General features: G+C 40.1%; 1 protein-coding gene across 3 annotated transcripts in view; it reads left to right on the forward strand.

Moving 5' to 3' along the window:
• SLC12A2 (solute carrier family 12 member 2) overlaps positions 1-20,183 on the forward strand; it is a 125,921-nt gene that overhangs the window by 62,122 nt on the left and 43,616 nt on the right. For all 3 annotated transcript variants that reach the window (XM_005303060.5, XM_005303061.5, XM_042854604.2), the window contains exons 7-10: positions 3,650-3,758; positions 4,319-4,446; positions 4,534-4,618; positions 9,537-9,688. In XM_005303060.5, coding sequence (XP_005303117.2) covers positions 3,650-3,758; positions 4,319-4,446; positions 4,534-4,618; positions 9,537-9,688 — 474 coding nt within the window. The remainder of the gene's footprint in view (positions 1-3,649; positions 3,759-4,318; positions 4,447-4,533; positions 4,619-9,536; positions 9,689-20,183) is intronic.

Below are 20,183 nucleotides of genomic sequence, written 5' to 3' on the forward strand. Positions count from 1 at the left end.
CCGAATCACTCAAGAAATGGCTTGATCTACATTCTTAACCACAATAGATCTCAAAAATCTTATCTTCCTTCTTATGGTAGATGATCAGGTCATCATTATTGCCATTTTCTGTAACTAAGAATTCACCAGAAACATTGTGTTGATGTACATATTATTTGGCATATCCTCATTCCTGACACTGTTATCCAAGTTGATGTGATCTTTATAGTCCAGATGAAGAAAGAGGGTATCCTTAGTACATTTAAGTATATTTTTAGCAGTAGGTTATCCAGGGAAAGGGAATTTCTCTCCAGGTAATCCAGTAGCAGTGCTAGCAACAATTCACAAATAACTTAAAAACAAAACAGAACCCCAGATTCTTAATATGTTCTCTGGATGTTGCCCATTTTGGAGCTAATTTTTTAAAGCACTTCATTTCAATTTCTATTGAAAAATATTTTTATTAATGTATATAAATGAAGTTTATAATCTTCATTTTCCAATACTCTGCTCAGGTAGTCTCCAATGTCTATTGTTTAATACCTATTCATGTTGGTGTTGTGCACATATAAGTCCAATGGACAATGCTGAACTCCTAAACCTTTACCATTAACTTGTTTCAGTCTCTGTTAGGGCCTCCAAAGTAATCGGCAAAACTTTTGAAGCCATCATACTAAAATCTCTAGCAATATTTTCACATTGCACAGCAAAAATAACAACTGGACAACAATGGCACATGGTATATGCTTGCCCACATAGTGCTTCTGTGCCAAGGAGAAACAAACTTGAACCACAAGACCACTAGAATATCTCTTTTCCTGGAGAAACAGAGCCTACCTGTCAGAGCAACTTGCATGGACTTACCTTAAGGCCAATTGGCTCAGTTACCAGAGGGAGGCAACCGACAAGTGGGAGCTAAATTAAATATTTTGTTGATAATCTGCTCTCCAACCACTTTTCATCTACATTTTATATGCAGCTTAATACAACAGCAAGGTACTAATATTTTGCTCTCAGTAATGGCATTCTGGTGCATAGAAGACAGCTTGTGTCGGTGGACATCCATCTACTAATTCACAAAATGGTTTGAAAAATGCTGTAATCCTGATCACGCCATACAGATTTCACAGATTCTAGTTCCTTAGGCTAATAAACATGGCGGATAGCAATCTGCAGAATCTCTATTTCTGAATGCTTTTCTTTACTGTGACCCCTAAATTCCTCTGATGGTTACAGATTTGATATTTCAGCTTGAGAGTATGGGTACCTTTTGGGAGATACTCTAACTTTCTTTTCAAATCTCTGAAATCTTCTAGGACAGGGGTAGGCAAACTATGGCATGCGTGCCAAAGGCTGCATGTGAGTTCATTTTCAGTGTCACTCATACTGCCCACCGGTCCGGAGGGCTCTGCATTTTAATTTCATTTTAAATTAAGCTTCTTAAACATTTTAAAAACCTTATTTACTTTACATACAACAATAGTTTAGTTATATATTATAGACTTATAGAAAGAGACCTTCTAAAAGCACTAAAATGTATTACTAGGACGCGAAACCTTTAGAGTGAATAAATAAAGACTCGGCACACCACTTCTGAAAGGTTGCCGACTCCTGTCCTAGAGCAAGCAAGAACATTCGGGAAAAATCATTTACGTGTATGTAGACTTTGGCCTAAATCTCCTCAGAATCTGTTGGAGAAATCTAACTTCTTGTGGCTGGCCTCCCTGAGGGATTAAACTCTGTTTACTTAAATTCTCCATTACTCAATTACTCAATTCTCCATTATTGGGGTTGTTAATCAGAGTTGTGGCAGCAGACATCTTCTTCCCCCACCCCCAACCCTGTCTGTCAATCTTGCACAGGGGAGACTAATAGAAACATGGAACTGTAAACCTTTTTCTGCAGACCCTTTTTACATTCCCCTAGTGGATGCCTGGCCATATTTCAGTATAGCAGTTCAGTTGTAAGGGTAAGTGACTTGGGAGTTCTGTTTTATAAAATCCCATCTTCAGTTGTTCTGTGGAAGAAGAGGTTATTTGAGGGCATGACCTGACTGTGTGCATAGACAGACAAATGAGTTAAAATGAAAGCCATCTTTTCCTTACATATTCAGGTCCAAATATCATGAATAAACTTTGAGCATTGGATGTGAAGTGGACTCTTAAGTTTGAGACCCCTTTTCTTGGGGATAAAATAAAATGACTATATGCTTTTCATGGTTGGTTTGTAAGACCCCCTCTGAGATACACTAAAGTGTATTCTACAGAGAGTTTTGGGCTGAAAAGCAAGACTTTGACCAATGAGACTTGCAGTCTGGCCACTTGAAATTTTCCAATTCCATCATCAAGCACTACAGGATGGGTATTTCTTTTTTAGTTCTTCGAGCTGTCCTAGATCTGAACAAAGCAAGCAAATAAAATTAAATCTGTAAAAAAAAAACAACAACAACAACAAAAACATTCTTCGTAGAGGGATTTGTTGCTTTGTATTTGATTCTTCCTTCTATAGGATTTGGCTTTTTACTGCTCGCTGCTTCCCATGGGTGATGGCAAGACTGGTGGATACCAATGTACGAAAAGGAAAACTAGCTTCTATACCTGTAACTTTTATTTCTCATCATTGAACATATTGTTTGCTGTGGAGCAGGCCTTCTTTCTAGATCAGATTATTTGTAGGACTGATCTCTACAAACTTGATTTTTTTTATGTAGTGGTCGTAATTTTTTCAACTTAGTTTCTGTAGCTTCAGTTTAGGATGTAACCTTCTGAAGTCCTCTTATTTTGCTGCAACAATCCAGCAGAGGGGAGCCTAGCACTATGGTGGAATGAGTGGATCTTATCACATGACTGATTTTCAGCTCAGATAGTGTATTCTGTTATGAAAATTCAAAGGGCACAGCAAACTATTTTTCCCCTTTGCAATTCAACTGTAAAATTCCAGAAGAGCGTATTGCTGAAAACTTTCTCTTTTTGTCTGTGGAATATTTAAAAAATGTAATTATTCAAACAATGAGTCATGATACTGTCAAGCAGTTTGTGCCTCAACATTGACTTCTTAAAAATCAAGTTTGTTTGCAAAACTTTGTTAGAAAAATGAATAAAAACTGTTTGAATTCAAATCTTCCTCTGTACTTTTTGCAACCCAGTTATATTGCATGAGAATCAGAAAATCAACTAGTCTGAATTGATTAAAACAACAAAAATAAAACCAGTGTGATTTGATTTTTTTCAGTAATATCAAGTGTTGAAATCTCAAAAAAAGTAATGATTGTTAATTTTTGTAATCACTTAATCACTATTTATATACATTGGCAGTTTGTAGAAGAATGTGGAGAAATCAATTTTTATTGCTTACACCTGGTTGTAGACATTAATAAAAATCATTACACTTTCCCAGAATATTAGGACTTATCTTTTTTTATTCAAGGCCAGCTTAATTCTTAACTTTGTTATCGTTCTACTTTTTAGAAATGTGTGAGTTTCTGCTCACTCTCCCATTCTCCTCTTCCCTGTGGGTGTTTTTTGTCATGTTGTTTTCCACATGACTTATCTAAATCTACTAAGTGAAAATGGACTCACAAAGATTTAAAGGAACTTATTAGGACCAAATCTTTTAGTTCACAGACTATACGGTAGATACTTGACTTTGATTGTAATTTTTAAAATTTCAGGCACAGATTGTTCTGCTGGTGATCCTGCTATTCGCTATTGGTGACTTTATCATAGGAACATTTATTCCACTGGATAGCAAGAAGGTTAAAGGTTTCTTTGGTTATAAAGGTATGCTATAACATTTGAATATCTTGAATACAAACAACTTCATAGAAAAAATGAGTTAAAATTCACATTTTGCTGTAATGTAGTTCTATGTTGCTGTACTTTTTGTATTTCAATATTGCAAAGTGAGAGAGTTCTAACCCCCAAAAAGTTTCATTGTGGGTAGCCCAGTTTTTCCTAATTCCTCCATACACTTTATGTATTCACATTCCTAAAGCTTCTTTAAACCTGGTAATTTTTATCATTCGCTTCATTTAAATTGTATTCACTGTCAGAACTAGGTATTTTATTTTTATTATTACTTTAAGAGATTTTTCTGTTCTACTTTGCTGATTTTATTATTTTGAGGCTGGAAAGACATTCTAAGGGTTTCCAAGTGTAAAATATTGCCATTTTAGACATTTATGTAATTTATATGCAAATGCTATGATATCAGGCCATGGTTAGTTTGACTGTTTGTATTTGCTTTCACATAACTGCTTTAGGTTGAATTGGTAAATATTGAGATTGTATACAAACACAGTAAAGGATAATACATTTTAAAAAATTCCTTTCTCTAACAGCTGAAATATTTACTGAGAATTTTGGACCAGATTTCCAAGCAGATGAAACTTTCTTTTCTGTATTTGCTATTTTCTTCCCTGCTGCAACTGGCATTCTGGCTGGTGCAAATATCTCAGGTGATCTTGCAGTAAGTAGTATGTTATCATGTTACTGTTTAATGTACAGTTTGCATATTTACTTGTACTGCAGGTATTCATTTAAATGTTTCTTTCAGGATCCCCAGTCAGCCATACCTAAAGGAACACTGTTGGCCATCTTAATTACCACATTGGTTTACATAGGAATTGCAGTATCTGTAGGTAAATGGTTGATTTTTACTTATTAATTCCTGAGGTATGCTTTGATATAGTTACAACATGTTTTGCTGTAGCTATGTTGTTAGCTTTATAGGCAGAATGTATAGTGATACCTATAACTAATGTTTTTGGGGGGAAATTCACCCAGATTTGACTGAGGTTTGGGATAACCCCCAGAAAAATCATTATTTCCACTTGCAGAGGAACATGTCCTTAATGCTTTGAACAGTCCATCTGTACTAGGCATGCTCCAAAGCCTTACTGAGATGCCACTCTTTATCCCCTCTTCCCCCCCCCCCCCCCAATCTTTTAAGCTAGGGAATGGTCCTGGGCTGGGAGTCTGAGTTCAATAGGAAACCATGAGTTCAAATGCCTGTTCTGTTGATTGGCCTTAATATTTGAGTATTTCACAACACTAAATATTAAGCATATGGTCAATTCTGGCAGAAAAAAACCCAGGTTACTCACATGGCAGACCCAAGTCTCATCTCCTTAGCTATGCTGTCTTTCAGAATAATGTATCAAATCTCTGGCTGCTGCTGCTCTAACCCCAAGACAACACTCCCTGCCCAGAGCTAGAAATCTTGGTGTCCACCTATGTTACAGCCCTTTAAACTTAGACAGCATTCTCATGACTAGCACATATCTACGTAACTCAATGCCAAATTATTGTTGCTTTCTAGTGGCTGTTCCACATAAAGAATAATGGCCTACTACTGCTATTTGTTCCTCCTTTTTAGATCAAGTAGAGGTCTGTGCTGTGAATCTAAAGGTCTTGCGTTCAAACCCTTTTGATTTGGAGACGGTGAAAAGCAATAAGGGTCTGGCTACACTGCATTTTAAAATTGGTGGCATCGAGTCTCAGTGCCCAGGTCTGCAGACTCAGGCTCTCACTATGATGCTAAAAACACCAGTGTAGATGTTGTGGCTTGGGCTGGAGCTCTGGCTCTGAAACCCATCTCCCTCCCTAGGCTTCATATCCCAAGCTCCAGCCTGAGTCCGAATGTCTGCTTTGCTGTTTTTAGCACTATGGCACAAGCCTCAGTCTGTAGACCAGGGCTCTGAGACTTGCTGCCGCAGGTTTTACAATGTAATGTAGGCAAAGATTAAGGTTGACAGTATCCACTAATTTTGGGTACCCAATTTCAGACACCTAGGACCTGAGTTATCAGAGTACATAGCATTATGTAGTACTTCACATATTCAGGAACATCTCCCATTGACTTTAGCTGCAACTGTGAGCACTCGGCACTTCTGCAAGTCAGACCCAGGCTATCAAGTTGGGCACCCAGAAAATGAGGAATAGATAGTGGCTACCTCTGAAAAGTTTGGTTTAAGTGGCTTTCCCAACATCACATCAAAATTCTGTGGCAGAGGCAGGAATAGAATAGAGTTCTGCAAAGCAGCATTCAGCTGCCTTAACAATGAGACCCTCCTTCCTCTTCCTGCAGTCACCTGCCTCATTCATTACCTGCCTTCTAACTTCTACAGTCAATGAAGCAGTGGTCCTACAAACGGCATGTCTTCTTCATTACATAACCCTAATTGATTCCCAGAGTACAGTCCCTCTTGTGCTCTGAATGAAGGAGGGGTACTGTGGAAAAAATAGTCTTTAATTACATGATCACATACTATCATAATGCATACACATGAGGGGTCAAATTAAAGTTGCACCAGCAACTTTAAATCTGGCATTTCCTAACTTTTGAGTGCTTGACTTTGCAACCGTAATGTTCTTTTAATGTAGTTTTTGTGTGTGTATTTTCCTAGGTTTTTATAAAAGCAAACTGGAAAAACAAATTCTATCATGTGGCAACCATATGGGCATGGTTCATCATGGTTGGAGCTCTTAGATCCACCACACGGACTTGTGGCACTTAAGCAAACTGAGTAGCTGATAGAAAAAGTAGGCCCTCTATGTGGACTAGCACTAGAGGGAGGGGTCTGTCTGTCTCTCTCCTTCCCCCCCCTCGTCTGCCTGTCAGTGGGCATCATGGGTATTTGCTGACAGCAGGGAAACAGTCAGGAATCATGGGTTCCATTCCATCCTCTGGAGGTGGAGCTGTAGTAGTCCTAGACCATTCTCCCCTGTCCCTTTCAATGTGTCCTTGACTCTTCTCCATTTCTAGCTCCTCATTCCAGTCCCATTCTCTATACCTAACTAGTTCCAGTCTCCACTCTTTAGGCTTCTTGTCCCATTTTAGTCTGGCTCTTGCCACCTCTTCATTTCAGTCAGGCAGCTTTCTCCTACATGCTGCCTGGGTGTCAGCAGACTGACTATTGAGAATGCAGCAGTCACCCAGGTTTCAGTTCTGGTACCCAGGCCAGAGCTGCAAGTGTGGGGAAGGTCCTGTTCAGCCCTGGGCTTGGAGCATGCCCAGTGCAAATGAAATCTTTGGGGAATTCAGCTGCAAACATCTAATAAGTCTTTACTTAAATTGTGCAAACTGTTTTTTTTATCTTTTTTTTCCTTTTTTTAAAGGTTTATAACTTGGTGAACTTTGGGTCCATTTTCCTCGGGATAGCAAAAGAGGCACATCTCTGATACAAAAACCACCCCCTGCCAAACTTTGAGACCCTTATCCAAAGCATGGGGCCTCTAGAGCTTTTCAAAGTAAAGATCAGTGAAACTTTTAATATGGGTAAAACAGTGTATTTTTCACTAATCTCATTCTCAAATTACTTAAGTGTTTTGGCTGACATCTTCCAAAAAAGTTAGCCTGAGGCAGAGAATTGGCATGGAAAATTTCAGTCCAAATGGTTAAGATATGGCAATTTTTTTTATAAGCAGCTGAAAACAGAGTTTTTAATAAGAAATGTTCGTTAACCTTAATATGCAGTGCTAACAGCCCCGTCCATGATAGTTTTATGTGTTGAAGTTTACTTACTTCATAGCTGCTTATAGTTGAATACAATGTGTGTGAATATTTTTTATATATATATATATATATATATATATATATATATATATATATATATATATATATATATATAATATACACAAATATTTCAACAGAAAAATTAAATTGAAATCACTGAGCATCATTTTAGAAATTAAATCTCATTCTGGTAACTTTCAGAGGTAATATACTGGTGAAATATTTCCTTTTCAGAGGTGAAGCTATCTAAGCCATCAGATATCACATGCTATGTTTTCTTTCATTCCTAAAACGTTCTTGTCATTCTTTCTTTGAAGAAACTTGATCTGCAGATCAGCAAAGACTAAGAGAATTCCCTTAATTCAGTCTTTAAAACTCCTAATTAAATAAATCTGTTACCCCTTAAATAGTAGATACTACTGGCTATTAGCCAAGCTCCATTTAACTTAATTTCAAGAATTACAAGGTTAAACAATAACCATTTTACTAAAGATAAAAGAGCTATAAATGTCAAAGTAGTGATCTGCATGTTTTATACAGCAGGGTTTTTGAAACGGAGTTTATTGAATAGCTTAGTTTATTCTTGTTAAGCAGGTGTAATTCCATTTATTACCTGGATGCTCATCTATTGTTACTGCCCACTAAGTGGTTTTGTTTTGGGTAGTGGTTTTTTTGTGTTTGTTTTTTTGGTCAGCTGTGTTACTCTTAGTCCTATAAATTAGCTGGCCTATATTAAGCTACTTAATATTTACAGAATGTTATGGCTGATTTGAGTTATTGAGAAATGGAGAACTTGAATAATGCATTTGTATTCAAAACAAGAAAATTTTGAAGTGAGCATATAAGAATGGCATTACATTTGGTGAAAGGAAATATTCTTTCTGAGCACCTGCCAGTATAGAATATCTGAGCGAGAGAAAGAATATATAGACATGGTTTATATCATATCATGACATTAGTCTCAGACTGATACAAGAGCCATAGTATCACAAACTAAGTTATAACGGCCTGATTAGCCAAAATTATTAGTGTATGGGGGGATGACAACACATTTTCAATAACATGACTAGACTGCCTTTTTAAAAAAAGGTAAATGATGGTTTAAAAGTGAGTGTAAAACTTGTTTTGTAATTTAGAACAAAGGTACTCGTATAGGTGTCTCTTCTTTCTGTTAAAATACTATCAAAAACAAAAAACAGCAGTAAAAATCTAGCCCCAAAGCAACCCAACAGGTGGCACTTCCCACTCAACCTACATCCCCTTTGCCTCCATCAGGCCAGCCTCAGTCACGAGTTTAAAAAAACAAACAAACAAAAAACAAACCCTATCTAGATGATAAAACAGCATTTTAAAACATTTTATTTTCCAGAAAAGCGAATAAAATTACAAATGTATTCAGAAAGATTTGAATGCCTGTGCAAAACGTGACTGAGCACTCATAATATGAAAAGTAACAAATGTAGAACAGCAAGAGTGAAAACAGAACCAAATATGAGGGTGTACAATACCAGTTGTAAATAAAAATTGCCCAAGAAATTGACATGCACAGCACAGGAAAACAATATGGAAATTTTATAACTGGTGATTTTTATAATTTAACTTTTCTCCATGTTTGTTGTTGCTTTACTTTTATTAATTATGGATTAAGTAAATCTTTTTATATAATTTCTCTGCTTATTTGAGATGCAGCCAACAAAAGCAGATTGCTTATGTTAATATATTAAAAAGCAGTTTAAATGTGTCAAATAATGTACAAGTGCTTTGTATTGATGATATTGCTAAAATATTATGCAATAACTAATGCATGATGTTTTCTTGTTTACCTTTCCATCCAAGAAAATGAAGCATATGTCTGTTTGTTAACCGTCAGGAGTAATTTAAAGGAAATGCTCTTGTTTTGTAATGCTGAACTGTTAGACTATACTCCCCCCTTCCCCCCCCCCCCCCCCCAAAAAAAAAAAGAATTGGCATAGATTTTTTTTTTTTAAACAGACTGGTTAGTGGCCACTGGACAACCTGTATTTTGTTTGGGTCCACACTAGGTGCTTGTGTTGTTCGGGATGCTACGGGTAACCTCAATAGCACCATCATTACCGAACTGACAAATTGCACTACTGCCGCTTGCAAGTTAAAATTTGACTTCTCATCTTGTCAGAAGACAGAGTGTCACTATGGTCTGCTGAATAGCTTCCAGGTGAGAGACGCTTTAAGGCTTGAGAGGGCATCAATTGAATGTTTTTTGTTGTTGTTGTTGTTTTGTTTTTTTTTCGGGGGGTGGGGGAGGTGTATTTAATGAGTATAGCAAATTTGTGAAATAAGCCTAGATTGAAATATAGACCATCTACTGTAAATTTAAGCAAAGTCTGGAATTTGTTTCCTAAAGAACAAAACATGTCCTTTTTTTGTAAATGTTGTTTCATGTGTGTTTCTTAAAGGCTTTCTTTAGTGAGGCATTTTCACTATACTGTATACAAGAATAGCAAGGTACATTTGTAGTAAAGAATTTTACTTTTATCTCCAGATATTGTAATTGGAGTAGAACTCTGTTTTTGACATGAGCAAATTGTGTGGGTGGTAGGTTGCAGAACGTTTGTGGTTTTAAAGCTCTGAGCCATTAAAACTTTCTAGCGAATTGGTGTATGCAACCTAACAAGGCTTTTACAGTCATCAACTTTAACTATACCTTGCTTTTTATCTTCTAACAAGTTAAAAGCTTTTTGGTAATACTGCTGTTCATTCCCTAACTATTCTAAGTAAATTTTCTTCTATCTTCATCCTTATTCTTGGTTTAATTTAAGTTTTATAACTTTTGTTACCATGCTGATATTCCCAGGATATGTTTGAGTTCAAGGAAAAATTTAAAATATTTATCCAGGATACCAAACTCTTTTGTAAAAATTAAATCATATTATCATACTTAAAGGAGAACCCATTAAATTGAAATTTAGCATATGCATTTAAGAGGCTAGTTCTGTGCTTCCTCATCCCCATACACACACCAGTTTTTGTGACTTTACAATAATTTTTCGTATTTTTTGCTATATTTATTTCTCTCCCTTGTTCCTTTGTGAAAAACCCACAAACAGGTGAAACTGACTGTATGGAGGGGACAGTGGCCAGTCTATAAGGGAAAACTGACCGGCATAACTATTCCAGAGTAACTTCCCTGTGTGGACATTGTATTCTGGAATACATGACTTTAATTCCTTGTGTGAGTAGAGTAGTTATTCTGGAATAAAGTCACTTTTCTTTATTCCAGAACATTGTCTGCATCAGGAGCTACTTTGGAGTAATATATTTGTATGCAAAACAATTAAACTTTGAAGTGAGCATACTAAAATAATTATGCAGGTCAACTTCCCCATGTAGATAAATCCTAAAGGAAAAACACAGTGCTATTTAAATACACACAATAGAAAATACAGGCAACTTTCATTCTGCCAATCTGTTTCAAACTAATTTTATTGCAGGTTACTTTTCAGACAGAAATGTCACTTAAAATTTTAAGTAATGGTGTCCTTTTAAAAATGGTCAGTAATCACAATAATATGCCTGATAGAACTCTAATTTCCTATGATTCAGTCATCAAATTTACTCTTATTCTACAGCCTAATTCTATCTCTCTCTCCTCACCCCCGCCTGTTGCCGAATGTCAAAGGATAACCAGGGGGAAAGTGAATTCCAGGGTCAAGGGTCTTGACAGAGAATGACAGATTTTCAATCTGTCTGCTGCACATTGGCACTTAACACATCTAAAAATACCTGATATCTAAAATAGTTTTTAAGAACTTACCTGTAGCATCAGATCTACTCAAGATAGATCTCTGCCAATTTTTCTGTTAATTGAAATCTTGCTAAAATATTTTCTGTTAATAAAAAGAGTTGTACTGTCATAAATACATCAGACACACAAGGTGGGTGAGGTAATATTGGACCAACTTCTGTTGGTCAGAGAGGCAAGCTTTTAAGCTTACACAGAGCCCTTCAGGATTAGGAAATGTACACAGAGTCCCTTGCTCTCCCTTTTCCCCCTATGACTGGAGGGCTATTAATGGACCACTTCACCTTGAATGCTTCCTTGAAAGATGAGTTTACTGCTTATGCTAAACAATCTGTTCCACCTTGTATTTAGCTGTGACTCCCTGTGTACATTTCCCAGTCCTGAAGAAGAGCTCTGTGTAAGCTCAAAAGCATATCTCTCTCACCAATAGAAGTTGGTCCAATAAAAGATATTACCTCACCCACTTTCTCTCTCTAGTACCCTGGGATTGACATGGCTACAACAACACAGATTAAATACAACTAGGTCACTTTGTATTAAAAATGTAGGAAAAGAAATTGAACTAAATGCATTCAAGGGGCATACAACCGGTGTGAAATGTCACACTAAAAATCTACCTAAGTGTAGAAAATGTATAGCCTGTGTAAAGCCCACATGATAACCAGACCTCATCTTTGTAGTCAGAACTGGTACCTTCATTTTATTTTTAATATAAATACATGTTGCATCCAAAAAACTATTAGAATAACATTACAGTTACAAAGTCAAGCACTCAAAAGTTAAGGAATGACAGTGTTAAGGATGCCTGTGCAACTTTAATTTGGCCCTCTGTGCCGTCTGGATTATAATGGTCTTTAATTACGTGATCACATACTATTTTTTCCAGAGGATCCCTGCCTCATTCAATGAACAGGTAATTTACTGAATATTTCTCCACATTTAATGTGTGACCCCAGGTCTTATTATATACACTATCCAAAAATTTCACTGAATACAAAATTAATTTCCTCATGGGCATTTCAATGGTGCTTTCACCAGAGTATTTGATTGAGTGATTCACAAACATTGATATCTACTCTCAATCTTAACAACCGCTTAAAATAGTGACTACAGAATGTGATTGTTTCAGTATTACATCTGTAGTTAGTTTTGTGATAGTAAAAAAAAAAACGAATCCCAATCACAGGCGGTGTACTGCTTCATTCCTTACATACAAGAATTTGAATATTTCAAGACAGAGCAATTCAAAGTGCTTAGTAACACAGTAGGAAAATTAATACATTGCTAATATATCAGCAATCATTTTTCAATATGTTTAAGACTTCTGTGTCATCTTTACCAGTAAATATATTGGAGTTTCATAAGTGAGATACTTGATTTTTAATAAAATGATTAAAATAATCTTCTTTTTTCTTGTAATGTAGAAACTCACATCTGTAAATCCTTTATTGTTTCTCTAACCCATTTGCTGCAATATTTATTCCATCAACTTTATTTTCCATGCAATCCAATGCCTAAACTTCATTTTCAGAGCTCAATTGATAATTTATGTTCTGGAACCAGGTTTTTCTAATTTCATAACCGCTAAAGTGTCTTCCAAAGCAAGTAATTACACTTATAGTAATCTTACGACTTGTGGGAGCATGGCAGTTTAATTACTTGTTAATCAAATTGCATTTGAACTTCAAGAACATATAGCTATAATTAACATGTGCTTATATATAAAACATACCTGATAAGTGTACATTAAAATATGCACAATGCATGAAGATGTTTTTTTGTTTCATTTCTTCCTTTAAAAAAAATGAACTATTATGGGAGGTGTTTCTAGTCTTCACCGTAAATTATCAATGTAAAAACAATCAGTACACTTGGACACACAGAGTATTAATATTGAAACAGATTCCTTATTTTCTTCCCCACCCCACTGCTCCTCTCGTTACTAAACTAGGGTAAGGTTTCTAGGATGAAAGAAGTATTCATTCAGTGCAAGTGATGCATGATCTCATTCTGACATTGATATTGTACTTTTCAAACACAAATGTTGGGTTTCACCCAGTGACTGAAAATGCCAGTCAGATTTTCAAGATGTTATCAAAGGTACAATAGTTTGTCAGTCTTCAACTGGTCTCAGTCTGTCTTATGCACAGAACAGTAGCTCCAGTGTTAAGTTGTAATAATTCTTAAATATGTAGTTTCACATCTTAGTTTCCTTAGGCATTATTGTATGACAGTGAGAGAACATACAGAAAAAAAGTTCCTGACTTGTTTACATTGTCACTTGTAATTTTTTTTGAGGTGTCATGACTGAATAGGCCTTTAAAATAGCATCTTTGTCATAATTAACAAGAATTTCAAAAGAGCTTATTAAAATCTTTATATTATAAAGAGCCATTGGAATGAAATTAGCTGCTTGCTATATCTCTTGTTTAGAAGTATTGTATGACCCACTATAATGAAGGAAATATATAAATGAGCTCTAGTAGAAAAGCAATCTCTTGGGGGAAGGAAAAAGCTGTTGTGTTTACCAAACTGTGGCCATATACTGGAGAGTAACTTGAGATCCAGCCAAAATGCCAGACCTCTGGTACAATATGAAGATTTCAAGGGCAGCACATGAAAGGTGTCTGATTTAACAGCACTGCATGTTGGAAATCCTCCATCAAGCAGTCATGTCACAGGAGGATGTATATTATATTCATCTACAAATATAATCTTTCCATGTTAACACTGAAGTATTTCTAACTACGGGCAGATTTCTTTTCCATGACCTACTCACTGAAAATATTCTTTATTTGTCTGAGATTGCAAACAATATACTAATTGTGATGGTGACCTCTTTATTTAACGTAGATGCTTGATCTATTAAAACTAAGCTGAAACTGCAAACTTAAAATGCTAGACGCCATACAGCTATTGGGCAGAGACTAACTGTTGGTCACTAACAATCTGTTTAAGCAATCGTAATGCATAGTTAGTGCAATTAACAAACAACTTAAACTTATTCAAAAAGAATTCTTTGCATTAAGGGTATATGGAGCTAGAAATAGTTTATTTTTCTCACATGGTACCAAAGTGTGTGTCTTTTAGATTTACTACTTTCTTTTCAGCTGTAAATACTATTGAGTTTTACCTTGTTTGCTATCTTCTGTGCTTTTATCTTTGATGCACTGTAATAACAATCACATCTTTATTTTAATCTGAGTAGCATTTGCCTAACTAAAAACAAGTTCTGGTAATCTTCTAGTCTTCTGCTAGGTAACATCCTAGTAGCATCTCCTTACTCGTTTTCCTCATTAGTGAAGTTTTTTGTTATACATTTCCTCATTTACCATCCTAGGATACAAGTTTTCTCCCAGTAAGCATTCTAGCTGAAGTGAAAAGAGGTGCACATGCTCCTCGCTCTCTTGATAAAATTCCAGGCTTTATTCTTGTGGATTTTTTTTGGCCACCTTTCCTGAAAGTATAATCTTTGCTTGGTCCTCTACTACTTTTATTTCTAGCCCTATTTCTGTGAAGAAAGATGGAAGCATTGAAAGACAAAAAGAAGGAAGTTTCATTAGAGGCACTTACCAAAGGGCACAATTCAAATAAATAAATTTAATAAATTGGAGAGGGTTCTGAGAAGAGACACGAGGCAAATTAAAAGAATTGGAAAATGTGCCATATGATAAACTGAAGAAACGCAATCTATTTAGCTTAATAAAAAGAAGGTTAAGGGGTGATTCAGTCTGTAAGTACCTATATGGGGAACAAATGTTTGAAGATGCAATCTAGTAGATGAAGGTATATCAAGATCTAATGGCTGGAAACTGAAGCTAGACAAATTCAGACTGTAAATAAGGTGCAATTTTTTAACAGTGAGAATAATTAATCATTGGACAAATACACCAAAGGTTGTGGTGGATTCTCCATCACTCGCAATTTTTAAATCAAGATTGGATGTTTTTTTTAGAACATAAATGCTCTAGTTCAAACAGTAATTGTTTCGAGGAAGTTCTATGCCCTGTGTTATGCAGGAGAGCAGATTAGATGATCACAATGGTCCCTTCTGGTCTTTAGAATCTATGAAATAAATGTTTGCAAGAAAATGTTGGACCATCCACAGAGATTGCATGCTCCTGGTCCTGGGAGGCGAATACTTTTTGTCTCCTCTGTCAGACTGGACCTCATCATATCTCTCCCTTTTGTGGCATATAGTTAAAACACTGGGTTGCTGAAGCTCTAATGCACACCAGAAACTGGGAGTGGATCTCATGGCCACTATAGCACTGTTCTTCCAGCAAACTAAGTATTAAATCCAGTGACATTCAGGGATTGTCTCATTTTCTCCTCTTTCCTCTTTCCACCAAATAACACACCCCGAGCCCTAAGAAATCAGACCTTTGGGGAGTTGTTTTTGTTTTTTCCTTCCCTATTCCTATTTCTCAGAAGATAGGGGACGCCTGAATTTATACGTTCTCCTCCATTTATACTTTCTTCTCCTTAGCCACAGGACTAAGGCTTTTCCTTAGAGTTCTGCTTGGTTTTCTCTCTCAGGCCACATAAGTGAGGCTCTAAGGCTACATCTACACTACGGGGTGGGGGTCGATTTAAGATACGCAAATTCAGCTACGCGAATAGCGTAGCTGAATTCGACGTATCACAGGTGACTTACCACGCTGTAGGGATGGCGGCAAAATCGACCTCTGCGGCTTCCCGTCGACGGCGCTTACTCCCACCTCCGCTGGTGGAGTAAGAGCGTCGATTCAGAGCCCCCAACGGGACGCGATAAATCGATCCCCGAGAGGTCGATTTTTACCCGCCGATTTAGGCGGGTAGTGTAGACCCAGCCTAATTCTTTTGCTCCACAGTCAGACTTCCCTGTAATTTTTGGCTTTTTTTTCTATTGGCCTTCCATATGTGGGGGATGGGGATTGGTGTGCCTGATTGCTTGCTATTGCTGGTCATAACACTTCTCTGTTAGCTACTATGACAACTTGATTTCTTTCCCATACAGCATCTGGGGGGCCCTCCTTGCCTTTTTTTTTTTTTTTTAGTGTCTCCTCTGTATCTGCTAATTGCTTGTTCTCTAGCCTTAGGTGGAAAAAGCTGTTTGTTCAGTCTTACCGACAGGTATCCTCCACAAACAGACCACCTTCCTTTTAAAGAGTTCTTCCCCCTAGCTTCTAGCAGCTCCATAAGCAGGGATGATCTTCCTGGGAAGGGTGGGGATAATTTCCCTGAGGAAGAGTCTATCTGAAACAATTTCCCTATTTATAAATTTTAAGAGGTTCAGTCTCCAGGATGCTGGCCACCTTCCAGGTGGAGCTTCCACGGTCTAAAATCTGAGACTGATATTGGTTTTCAACAATGTGACTTCCTCTTCTGCAGCATTTTAGGTATCAGAAATTTCTGTCAAACAGACACCATCTCTATGCCTCAAGCCACACCTTATAAAATATTATATTTTGTCAGACAGCTGAAATACTTCTCTTAAAACTGCATTCTCTTTTGACTTATGATTGCTCTTATTGATGTAACTGACAGGAAAGTGAATTCTTTCCTTAGACCATTAATGAGACATTTTTTGATTTGGTAGTTGAATTATGTTTGTTTGCAAGTTTATGCAGTTAAATTTGGCCCACCAGATTCTCTAGCTGCAGAGCTCAGACTTGGTTGAACAGAGCAGCTAACAGTCTGTTTTAAGAAATATATATATGGCTTAAAAAAAATTTGAGTTGGAATAAAAAAAACTAGAGTTTACTGTCCTGAAATATTCTCCATACGTTGAACGGTAAATGGTATTTGAAAAAAAATCTAGGAGTTGTAGAAATAAAAGAAATAAGATTCTGCAGACAGTCTTCCATAGATTCTAGGACTGGAAGGGACCTTGAGAGGTCATCGAGTCCAGTCCCCTGCCCACATGGCAGGACCAAATACTGTCTAGACCATCCCGGATAGACATTTATCTAATCTACTCTTAAATATCTCCAGAGATGGAGATTCTACAACCTCCCTAGGCAATTTATTCCAGTGTTTAACCACCCTGACAGTTAGGAACTTTTTCCTAATGTCCAACCTAAACCTCCCTTGCTGCAGTTTAAGCCCTTTGCTTCTTGTTCTATCCTTAGAGGCTAAGGTGAACAAGTTTTCTCCCTCCTCCTTCTGACACCCTTTTAGATACCTGAAAACTGCTATCATGTCCCCTCTGTCTTCTCTTTTCCAAACTAAACAAACCCAATTCCTTCAGCCTTCCTTCAAAGGTCATGTTCTTCTTCGAGTGATTGTTCACGTCCATTACACATTAGGTGTACGCGCGCCGCGTGCACGGACGTCAGAAACTTTTTCCCTTAGCGGCTCCCGTCGGGCCGGCAGGGCCCCCTCCTTCCCGCCAGAGCGGCGCCCCGCTCCAGGGTATATATATCCCTGCCGACCCGACCCCTCCAGTTCCTTCTTACCGTCCGTGGCGGCGTTGGAACAACTCTGTCTCTCGTCTGAGAGTGTCCCTTAGCATAGTCATTAGTGTTATTTAGCAGTTATCAGTTAGTTTGTAGTAGTGTTGAGCTAGTAGTTAACAGCTCATTAGGGAACTTAAAGTTCCTGCTGTGGTTGCTTGGTCAACCCCGGCACCGGCCCTGGGCGGCGGGGCATGCCGCACGCCCAAGGCTTCAAGGCTTGTGCCACGTGCCGCAAGCCTATGCCATTGAGCGACCCCCACGACTCGTGTCTCCGCTGCCTGGGAGAAGCTCAGCAGAAAGAGCGCTGCAAGATCTGCAAGGCCTTTAAGCCCAGAACTAAGAAAGAAAGAGACTTTCGCCTTAAGCAGCTGCTCATGGAGACGGCATTACAGCCCTCCACTTCGGCGGCACCGTCTGCCTCCGTGCGGAGCGCCCCGGCATCGGTGCGGGAACCGGCGCCGGCGGGTCACCCGAAGCCCACGGCACCGACCCAACGGGGACATGTATGACGCCGGTCGTCTTCGCCGGCAAAAGCGAAGGGCCAACCTAAGGCCCGAGGACGCTCCCCGCACAAGAGGGCAGCGCCAGTGAAGACCTCGAGTGCGCCTAAGGCCTGTACGGCCCCAGCACAGACCCCGGTAGCGGCTCCGGCGCCGAAAGGCCCATCGAGCCCCGGGATGGGCGCGTCGAGTGAGGATGAAGGGCTGGAGGAGCTCTTGGAACAGCCCTCCACTCCGGACACGTTTGAGGCAGCTAACGACCTCATTGCATTGTCCGTCGAGGCCCCTACACGTGCTGAGGACGCTCCGCCGAAGCTGCCACACAGAGGCAAGCCGGCGATGGTGCGCCCATCACGGTCGCCGTCTCGGCACCGTTCCGGGAACCGGTCCCGGTCGAGCTCCGCCTCGGTGGACTCCCGGTTGCCCTCGGCGCAGGAAGCACCGCAGCAGTCGGGCTTCAACAAGCGGTCGGCACCGACTCAGCAACCCAGCACGAGTCGGCACCGCGAAGTCGGGTACGTTACCCGATGCCGACCAGCCGTAGTCGTTCCCGGTCCCGCGATCACCGGTACCGATCCAGGTCCAGGTCGGCGAGACGCTGTTCCAGGTCCTGGTCGCGGAGGCGCTACTCCCCAAACCCGGACCGGCACCATCCTACGGCTCCGCCGTGGCCTTCCAGGTCACCGTCCGTGGTCTCGGGGACTGACTCGGACCGGTACGACGGGTATGCCCATAGGGCGCAGGCCAGCAGGGACTATGAAGCCTATGGCCATTCCCAGTGGGGCCAACCGAGCCAATGGCCATTCTGGACACCCTGGGCCTACCACCAGCAAGGGCCCCCATCGAGGGCCTCGAGATCCGGGCCATCTGGGTACCGATCCCGCTCCCCGCAGCACCGCCCGCCATCGCATAAGGAGGCAACGGTCTCTAGACCACCGGAGCGGGAGGGAGTGGACTCGGCACCGAGTACGGTACCATCCCAGTCCCACACTGTGGGTCAGGCCCCAGAGGAGCAACCGGTCGATGCCGGGTTGCAGGACAATGAGGATGGGCAGAAGGCCCCGACCTCTTCCTCCTCGCCGGACGAGGCAGTAGCGGGCACGATGGTGTCCGGCCCTCCCCCAATTGACCATCGGGCGCACCAAGACCTGCTTCGTCGGGTAGCCCTCAATCTGGGCTTGCAAGCGGAGGAGACTGTAGAACAGGAGGACCCCATGGTCGATATCCTGAGCCCGGAGGGCCCCTCCAGAGTCGCTCTCCCAATTATACGGACAGTCCAGTACAACTATAAGATGGTGTGGCAAACGCCGGCCTCCAGTGCAGCGACTGCAAGAGGCGTGGAGAGGAAATACTTCGCCCCATCTAGAGGGTTTGACTTCCTCTTTTTACACCCGTCCCCTTGTTCGCTGGTGGTCTCGGCGGTCAACGAGAGAGAGCGTCATGGCCAGCAAGCTCCTGCCCCCAAGGGCAAGGAAGCTAAGCGATTAGACTTGTTCGGGAGGAAACTCTATTCATCTGGGGGCCTTCAACTGAGGATCGCCAATCAGCAGGCGATTCTAAACAGGCACAATTTTAACTCTTGGGCATCAGTCGCCAAGTTTAAGGACTCCCTCCCACCTGACGCGCATCAGGAGTTCACGGCCCTGGTGGACGAGGGGATGGCGGTGGCCAAGACCTCATTGCAGGCCTCCCTCGACTCAGCCGACGCAGCGGCTAGAACAATCGCGTCAGGGGTAGTGATGAGGCGTTCGGCATGGTTACAGGCTTCAGGCCTTCCGCCAAAGGTGCAGACCACACTGCAGGACCTCCCGTTTGAAGGTTCGGGCTTGTTTTCCGACCAAACGGACGCCAGGCTACATAGCCTTAAGGACTCGCGAGCAACCCTTAAGTCGTTGGGTATGCACACCCCGGTGACGCAGCGCAAGCCCTTTAAACCCCAGCCACCACAGAGGCAATACCACCCTCGCC

The sequence above is a fragment of the Chrysemys picta genome, chromosome 6 (assembly GCF_011386835.1).
Source record: "Chrysemys picta bellii isolate R12L10 chromosome 6, ASM1138683v2, whole genome shotgun sequence".
Lineage (NCBI taxonomy): Eukaryota > Metazoa > Chordata > Testudines > Emydidae > Chrysemys > Chrysemys picta.